Below are 9,552 nucleotides of genomic sequence, written 5' to 3'. Positions count from 1 at the left end.
TTGTTTGCATTTGTTTGTACGCTTACCTTTTCACGAACACGTGGTATCAGCATTGTTTGAAAGTAATTCATAAACACATGCGCGTGACAGCTGGAATCTTACAATCAACTTTCAGCAGAAAATTCTTGTGGCTAAGGGTTTAGTCGCTTTTATTTATTGTCTTGCGGTGAAGTGTGTGGGTAATTTAACGACAAAAATCCCAAACTCTGACTACGATAATTAAATGCATTTGTTTTACTATAAAACACCCCCAGAAAGTGTTATACACATAGCGAGGGATGTTCTATAGTCAAAAGACCACACAGCTTTAGGGAGAACACGTCCCCACTACATCCAGGATTACTACATCTACTTTTTCTGCATATAGTCTTACTACACCTAGTATTACTAAATTTAGTATTTCTACATCTATTATTTATAAATGTATTATTTCTACATCTTTGTAACAACATCTAGTATTTCTAGATCTAGTATTATTACATTTACTATTTCTACATCTAGTATTACTACATCTGGTATTTTTAGATCAAGTTTCACTACATCTCATATTTCTAGATCTAGGAGTACGACATCAATATAGGTTTTCCCTAATGTAGCTTACATTGATAACTCACCATAGTGACGGGGAGAAGGATTGGTTTATCCTAATATATACACTGGCACCTGACACCATTTACTATTTATTATTATGCAATGAAGAACAAAGCATTGTTTATTTGACGTTAAAACGTTCATTTCTGGAGATTTGAAAATGCGCTTGCAACTTGATGACATAATTTATTGGACGACGATATTTTTGAGAGGGAAGTGTCTAGTAAGTTGTTCCCCATTGCTGGGATATGCAGATGCACAGTGGTAGAACGCTGCCAAACATGCGAGGGATATGACATTCGGTACAGGGAGAATAGGTACAGAAAAGGTACATGGTCCTGTGCACAGCGAACAGATCACAAATCAGGTGAAGCAACATCGGTCTCGGAGAGTAGTTGGATGGGTGACCACGTTCAGCAGCTTGACTCCTGAGAGTTTCTAGGGATTCGGTCCTGCCCCACACTGAAGCACACGTACCACTTGTGGTGTCTCCTTAGGCAAGTGACTTTGTTCAAAATGTGCCTCTGTTCACCCAGCAGTGAGTGGGTACCCAGTAGGATGAGATGGTAATGTGGCTGTTAACCTTCTAGCGCCTCACAGACAGCTTGGGTTGTATACTCCCCAGGGAGATGAGAATGAAAATCGAGTGTTCACTGATCCATTGACCGGGGTAATAATAGTGTAGCACTATGGGCATCCACTTGGTGAATGGAATCTTGTGCATTATAAATGCAATTATTATTATAAATAATTATTATTATACTTATTATTATTAGATAATCAACGCGAGGATTGTGACAATATGCGGGAAGTACCAACTTATCCCACCCCTAAAATGTACTTGTCCGACATTTCTGAGGTCAGATTCTATTCAGTAAGTCATCATTATCTAAATTTGGGTAAATATTTTTAAAGCTTGTACATTTGCTCAACATCCTTAAATAGTCTGTTGATATCTCGTACAAGAAATAAACTACTCATGGCTGTTGTTTATCATACAATAAAACACTGCAGGGTGAATAAACAACTTAGGGCTGCGCTCCTTATGGTTTATTCTCCTTGCAGTGTTTTATTGTACGATAAACAACCGCAACTTTTCGTTTATTTATTAGATAAACTACTCATCTTGTTTTTCTGACAATTTGGCATTCTATAGTGAAATATATAGACTGAAACTGAAACCTTCCAGTTTCCTACTCTATTTCTCTTTATCCTACAATATGTTCCAGTGTTTCTACATATTTCAGTGTGTATTCCAGTGTTTCAGGTATTGGTGGATATTTCATATTTTTAAGACATTTACTAAAATTAGATCAATTTTTCTGGAGTTGAACATTGAAGTTCAGGATATTTGAAAATAAAGTGGAGCAGTGGTTTATATTTCTTTCTAGACATATACTTTACAAATTATAGTAGTGGTAAGAGAGAACTATTAGCTCAATAAAACATATTTCATTCATGACAATTCCCAAGATCCTGGTAAGCTTTTAATAAGTATTTAGTAGCACTACTGATACCCCACCACCAATACCTGCCAAGTAACTCCACATGTAACCATACCAGGTGGATTTAGCATAATATCTACCAAGCAGTAATTATTACTGTTGTTGAATAACAAAACAATCATGTTTAACTAATTGTGGATTTGTTAAATCCAGACTTGGCCTTATGTTGATTTAGCAAACAAAACAGACAAAAGTATTTATGACTCATGTTTTTTTATTGATGATAATCAATATGAATGAAGACCAGATTACACTGATCATGATGATCACAGACATATGAAAGACGTCAGTCTACAACAATAAATACATCATGTTGTGCAGGCAATATACAGGCTCACAGGGGAGACCACTCTCACAGGGGAGACTACTCGCATAGGAGTATGACAAACCGGGTCACTTTTCTTTCTTCCTACATTGCAGAAAATCCAAACAAAACTTTGTTCATAACTTTTGGCTTTTGGCTCTTAACTTTTATACCACCAGTATAACAATAAGCAAACTTAAGAGACATATTCTTTTTTTAAATCATTAAATCCAAAAACAGAACAATAAGTAAAATTATCAAAATGAGAAAAATGATGTTCTGTGAGATAACTGTGGAATATTTTGGGCTCTATTGAAATTGGAGCATCTCATATGAACACACTTCTTGCAGGTGAATCTAACAGAACTACTCACTAGTAGACTCTAGACTAACTGGAATGGCTTAATGTTAAAATAAATACCTAAAACAATATTCAAAAGCTTTTAAAATAACTTAACAACCTTGCATAATTTGCAATATTTAACACAAAATGTTTTTGCATAAATTTAAAATGCAAAACCTTAAGGTTAAGATAACTCTTCAGAAAAGTATTGATTAAAACACTTCTTGTAGAACATACAAACACTTACACTGAGCTATGAAACACTGTATCACATTCTTCTTTGTTTGGTATAAATAGTTTAGACTTTCTACACTCTGTGGTAACATATATACAAATACATCTAGATATATACAATGCAAGTGCACATTTCTGTCCACAAAATGTCAGTTTGTTCAGATGAAAAACATCCACATGCTTGATTGTCGTTACATAACAGTAGTTGCATACTAAATGCTGTTGATATCTCTGAGTATTCTAGCAGAAACATTCATGACCAGAATTATGCCAACACAAAAGAACAATACTTGACTTCATAACTATTTATGAAATTGTCATGGAGAGTGAATACCGTGTGCAGCAATCACTGAAATAAAGCCAAGAACCATACAGATTGTAAAACGTTTCGTTCATTTCAGGTAAATTTTGATTCAGAAATACAAAATGGATTTTCTAAAAATATTTTAATTGGTATCTGTCCACCTCTGCACACATGTCTTATGTCACATAACACATTCAGAACTGACTATATACAAATTGTGCAGAATGCAACATTGTTCATGTAGCACTTAATGAAGGAGCACTGAGATCACACCAGGGGGTGTACACACCAGGTCAATGTGACCTGCACCCACACTCATCCTATGTGTGTATACACACAACATTTGAACACTGAACAGATCCAGTGAGAACATTGGGCCTCTGGAACACATTACACGGCTGTCGCATGACCCTGTTGGATTGCAGCTAGAACATTATTCCGTAAACGTACATACAGTCGACCTTTGGTCCAGGGATTCTGAAGCTGCAATGGGACATAGTCATCTCTAAGCACACGTTCCCTTGCACCAATAACAGCCACTAAACAGAAGTCACATAGTTGATCCTCTGTGTAGAGAGGTCCATCAATACCACGTGTAATGACGGCTTTGTTGAGTTGCCTCACGACTAGATTAATCACATCCCGAGCTGATGTCTTGGTGGTCACATGAAGCTTTACACTCACACCTTTAGAGAGTCCTGTCTCATATGCAGCGTACACACGAAGCACACCAGATGATGGAGCATGACTAGATGACCCAGCTTCACTCTCACTCGACTGTCCTGGAACATCTTCATTTGGGTCATAGAACTTGGCAATCTTACGATTGTCCTTGCCAACACTGATCTCATTGGAATCACAGGAGAAGGCTGATGAGGAATTGTTATTGTCCGGGATCCGAGATCGCCGTTCTGGTTCTGGAGTATCGTTGTCGTCACAGTACTGGGAGATGGCTCCTAGAGGGATGCCACCACGGGTCGTTTTGTCCCGTGCATAAGTGATTATGTCCATCACCCAACGTACACTCTTCCAGATCTTCTCCAGCGTCTGCTGTAGCTGCACCATGATTTCCACTCGAACTCGAGCAGTGCTCAGCTCATCACTGGAGAATGCCTGGTGAAAACAAAGCAATGTGTAAGAACAGGGATATGGCAAATTTATGAAGGACATTTAAACAATTCTATTCAAAAACAAATTAATATTGTTTAGGAATATACTAGCAAAGGAAACAACAATGGACATTTTTGGCAAATGAGCAAATGCTTTACCCACCTGGCAACCAAACAACTGCAACTGACCAAATTTTACATAACAAAGTACAACGAGTACATTTAAATCAGTTGTAATGGTGACAAGATCATGATACCCATACAGAAAAGTAGATGAGTGATCTGCTTACCTCTCGATGAGCCTGCTGTGCTAGGTTGACATCCATCTCAATGATGGATGACAAGCGTGAGTAGCGCGAGATGAACTCAGGATGGTATGTGTAGTAGTTGACTGAAATAATACAAGCACATAGTTAGTGTCACAGTCCCAAGCACATAATTAGTTTCATAGTCCCAAGCACATAGTTATTGTCATAGTCCCAAGCACTTAGTTAGGTTCATAGTCCCAAGCACATAATTAGTTTCATAGTCCCAAGCACATAATTAGTTTCATAGTCCCAAGCACATAATTAGTTTCATAGTCCCAAGCACATAGTTAGTTTCATCGTCCCAAGCACTTAGTTAGTTTCATAGTCCCAAGCACATAATTAGTTTCATAGTCCCAAGCACATAGTTAGTTTCATAGTCCCAAGCACATAATTAGTTTCATAGTCCCAAGCACATAGTTAGTTTCATAGTCCCAAGCACATAGTTAGTTTCATAGTCCCAAGTGACGTTTTACACAGTTATATTAATGACACATTACATCCTATATGGGTCTGTGAAGCCCATACCTGGTGTCCCTAACTGTATATATATTGGAATATTGATGAAAGCAGAATAAAACCCTACCCTACAGGGGAATAACTGAAAACAAAATTGGCTGGTAGAAGTGCAACCCCAAAGTCGAGTACATACCATTTTTTAAAATTAACAATGAAAATAGCAGGTAATTGTGTACTCACTCATCTCAAACACCTGCACAGGAAGGAAAGAGAGGTCCTTCTTGTCTGTGAGGTCATCAGTTTGACCTGGCACGATGCACACTTCCTCAACAGGGGGCAGAACTAGGATGAAGGACACCTGAGGCGACAGCTCAATCACCTCAAAGTCATAAACACGATGGTCCACATCGGGAGAGATACCTGACACAGAAAGGAATATTACATGAGATATGATTCAATAATCATTTCAGAAAATATATACTTACAACAGTATTACTATTTTTAAGTGCATCAGAAAACCGTACATATGTGCATCAGACTGATGGGGTGATGGGAATGTATTCAAAATCTGTACAGGAAGTCACTGAATGAAACATACCAAGCATGGAGAGAAGCCTGCGTGACGCCTTGCTGATGCTGGTGCGGAACTCTTGCTGGGTGGAGCTCGGCTTCATCACAGATTCATCGGAACCCAGGCTCTGCAGATACTCCCATTCCTCTCTGGAAAACAATAAACTGAAGTGTCACACAATATTCTCTTAATACACATCTCTATAAAACAATAAACTGAAGTGTTACGCAATATTCTCCAAATACACATCTCTATAAAACAATGTGCTGAAGTGTCACACAATAATCTCCTAATGGACATCTCTATAAAACAATGTGCTGAAGTGTCACACAATATTCTCCTAATGGACATCTCTATAAAACAATGTACTGAAGTGTAACACAATATTCCCCTAACAGACATCTCTATAAAACAATGTAATGAAGTGTTACACAATATTCTCCTATAGACACGTAGGGTGACAGAAAATTATTCCCAGGAGATCCAGTGCTCATGGAAGGGGTTACAAATGATTAGCTCATAGTCATATTAATCTACAGGTGCCAAATTGCTTGTCTGAAAAGGAATTATGAGGAAAACTAGGTGCGTACCTGGATACATTCGGGCAGTCCCTGACCTTGACATGTGGCAGGACGTTGGGCATCTTGTGCTGGACAAGCACCTGCAGCTTCTCCACAGAGACGTGGATCTTGAGGTATCCCAGGTACAAGCCACGTGGGAGGGGGATGCTGCTCACCTGGTGGTATAGGATCATGTCCTGGAGGAACAGAGTCATGCTAATTAGCATTACATAACAAAACACAGTGGACATCACCTAATGTGACTGTTACTTTCATCTAACCACATTATGGTAATTTATCGGAACTTTATAAATGGAATGTCAACTTAGTGTAGTATTTGCATTACGTTCATATATTTGATATCACAAAAAAAAAATATTAAGAACTTCTGAGTTTCGGAGGGCTACACTTACCGGTACTGTACTCAGGAGTAAACTGTTAGCATCATTCATGTCGATGCCAGCCAATGACTGTCTTCGAGTCAGCTTGCCTAGAGACACCCATTTGCCAGATCCAAGGGCGACAAACTTGGTCTCACGAATATGGTTGATGGTGATGAGAACAATGCTGCCATTCGGATCCTTCAGAGGTTTGTGGTAGAACTGACCCAGATCATGGATACCCAAGGAAGACTATGTGGAGAGAGACAAAACAACATATTAATCCAAAATAATTTCAAAATTTAATGTTTATCATTTTAATTCCCTTAGCTCTTCGTTACATCATGAGATTTGAAAGGGAGCCCTGAATTTTTAGAAATATCTTGGCTAAGCAAGGTGAGTTAGCCAGGCAAGTGAACCCACCTGCAATGTGGAAGCGGCCTGTAGTAACTTGCTGCGGAAGTGAACCGTCCCTGCACTGTTACTCTTGTCCATGTCATGACGCAGAGATTTCACATCATCCCATGTACATGCAATCTGAAAATACAACAAACATGTTTCTTAATATCAAGTAATCTACAAGTCATAAAACAATTTCTTTTTTTCAATAGTGGACAAATTTCCCTTCACTTTTATATTTCAGCAAAACTGTTTTGATTTATACAGATGAGAAAGTGATTCCCCACATAAATATATAAAAATCATAACCCTACATATTTTTGTATGGGTGGAACAAGAGAATTCAAATTGACAATTTGTTACTGCTCTTAATACATACCTTCATCATCCAGTAGAGGTCAGACTGTATAGATGTGCCTGAGAAGTTCTCGTCTACCTCTATGATGGGCAGCTGTTCCTCGGACGTGACCAGCACTCTGTCCTCGTTGTACAGGAGACAGGCCATGTACACCCCTCTGACAGACAGAAAACAGCGGGTCAGTATACACTCAGCTTTCAGAAAGGTTTGTTGATGTTTTATTAACTGATTCTACCATGAGATTTTGAACTGAAGGCAAACTGATATTCAGATATTCAAGGTTCAGATAGAATCAGATGCCTACCTCTTGAGACTTTTCTGGAACTTTGGTGCAGATATGAAGAGGTTCTTGATGCTAATTCGTTTCCGCTGTTGAGGGGAATCAGTTGACCGGTGACGTGAATCTGCCAATACAAATGACATTCATATGAGCTTAACACAATGAATAAATATATTAACAATATATTGGTCCATGAATACAAAGTCTGTTGTAAACAGTCTCATTGCAATAAGTACTACATTCTCTATCAGTGCCTCACCTTTAAGCTCTGAGGCATCAGACGGTCGTGACTGTTTGACTTGATGGAAAAGGATTTGTAGAGATTGCACTTTGCCGTCTACCCGGGGACTAACACCATCCACATCACGCCAGTCTGCCAACCAATGGAAAGCAGGATTAGTACAATCATACCTATTTCTTATTGTAACAATACATTCTTATTTCCAACCCGAACTCTTTTAATATTGAATGGGAATGATAGAAAATAAATAGTAGAAATAAAAGATGTACAGTATATATATAATTAAAGATAATTACTTCTGAAAAAAATATTGTTTTATGAACAAAAGAAGTATACATACTTGATGGGACAGCACAAGGTGGATTGCTGAGGGTAGATGTCCCACAACCCTTCATATTGCACGCTGACACACGGACGTAGTACTGACTTCCCTTCACAAGACCCTGAATCTCAAACTCAAGCTGACGTACATCTTCCACAGTTACCTCCCCTGTTACAGTGGTGAAGTTCTCTGAGTTGCTCCACTCCACTGAAACACGGAAATTTCTGGGTGAAATCAACCGTACACAAATCCATCTACCATACATTATATACATAATAGTGTAACCAAAATCAATAATATTTATGAAATAAGCAAAATTGTTTGAGCATACCAAAACACTTTGAAAGCCCAATACAAATTACAAACAATTTTACTTAAATATACACAATTTTACTATGATTTACACATCGAGATTACGTCAACAGCCAACTGATACCAATGTTAACCTACAAAACACTTGTTCTTATTCAAACTGAAAGAGCACACAATATAGAGACTACTTAATATACTGAATCTGTAAATTCACACACAGTGTCATTATGGCTCCAGTCTCACCTCTGTACTTGGTGACTACAGCTCCATTGTGGTTCAGTGGCTCCCCAAAGTTGACTAGTAGCGAGGAACTGCTGGCGACACTGAGACGAACATTGGTGGGAGCATCTGGAGGCCCTGGAAAACACAACACATTAACATCAGGGCCATACCAACCAAATAGGACTTGAGGATAGGAATCTTATCTTCTTAGTTTCAGAAAAGTTGTTATCCACAAAATGTAAAGTGTTTTTCATCTAACTTCTCAATGACCAAATACTACCTGTCATCTGTGTACTATAACTGAGCATCTCAAAATCTTAAAGAAAACAAAGTTTAACAATGTTTACTTTTAAAAACCCAAAACCGTTGCTGCTACCTGAACAACAACATGCAGTAAGCCTCAGCATTTTCTGCTTTCTGAATTTTCTACAACTCTTTCTCTAGGTGTTACACAAAGCTGTGAGGATAAAAAAAAAGTAAGGTTTGTTGTACATACTTGCATGGTCGTACCCTGCGCGCATTCTCTTCAAAAGTCGATAGCGGAACTCCCAGTGACTTAGTTGAGTCTCATTTTCCTGCAATGCAAATAAACATTACATTGAAAATGCGAAACATGTTCCATCCAAATACACATCCATTAGAGAATCATGACGAACCAGTTAACTACCAAGCACACATCATACTTGAAATTATTAAATTTCTAACATTAAAGAGATCAATGCTTATATTTGTCTAATAAAACATGGCCACATG

The 9,552-nt window shown here is 38.2% G+C and overlaps 1 protein-coding gene across 8 annotated transcripts in view; it reads right to left on the bottom strand.

Moving 5' to 3' along the window:
• Positions 1 to 2,292: 2,292 nt before the first annotated feature.
• Positions 2,293 to 9,552, bottom strand: part of LOC124139000 (ankyrin repeat and fibronectin type-III domain-containing protein 1-like) — a 217,989-nt gene continuing 210,729 nt past the window's right edge. For all 8 annotated transcript variants that reach the window (XM_046505949.2, XM_046505965.2, XM_046505958.2 and 5 more), the window contains 13 exons: positions 9,296 to 9,374; positions 8,821 to 8,934; positions 8,284 to 8,472; positions 7,962 to 8,075; positions 7,727 to 7,826; positions 7,444 to 7,579; positions 7,089 to 7,202; positions 6,699 to 6,917; positions 6,316 to 6,482; positions 5,753 to 5,874; positions 5,395 to 5,574; positions 4,681 to 4,781; positions 2,293 to 4,394 (listed from right to left, as the gene is read on the bottom strand). In XM_046505949.2, coding sequence (XP_046361905.1) covers positions 3,672 to 4,394; positions 4,681 to 4,781; positions 5,395 to 5,574; positions 5,753 to 5,874; positions 6,316 to 6,482; positions 6,699 to 6,917; positions 7,089 to 7,202; positions 7,444 to 7,579; positions 7,727 to 7,826; positions 7,962 to 8,075; positions 8,284 to 8,472; positions 8,821 to 8,934; positions 9,296 to 9,374 — 2,358 coding nt within the window. In that variant the 3' untranslated portion in view covers positions 2,293 to 3,671. The remainder of the gene's footprint in view (positions 4,395 to 4,680; positions 4,782 to 5,394; positions 5,575 to 5,752; positions 5,875 to 6,315; positions 6,483 to 6,698; positions 6,918 to 7,088; positions 7,203 to 7,443; positions 7,580 to 7,726; positions 7,827 to 7,961; positions 8,076 to 8,283; positions 8,473 to 8,820; positions 8,935 to 9,295; positions 9,375 to 9,552) is intronic.

This window comes from Haliotis rufescens, unplaced genomic scaffold (assembly GCF_023055435.1).
Source record: "Haliotis rufescens isolate VD_foot unplaced genomic scaffold, xgHalRufe1.0.p SCAF_40, whole genome shotgun sequence".
In the NCBI taxonomy this organism is placed as follows: domain Eukaryota; kingdom Metazoa; phylum Mollusca; class Gastropoda; order Lepetellida; family Haliotidae; genus Haliotis; species Haliotis rufescens.
This window is presented reverse-complemented; position numbering and strand designations above follow the sequence as displayed.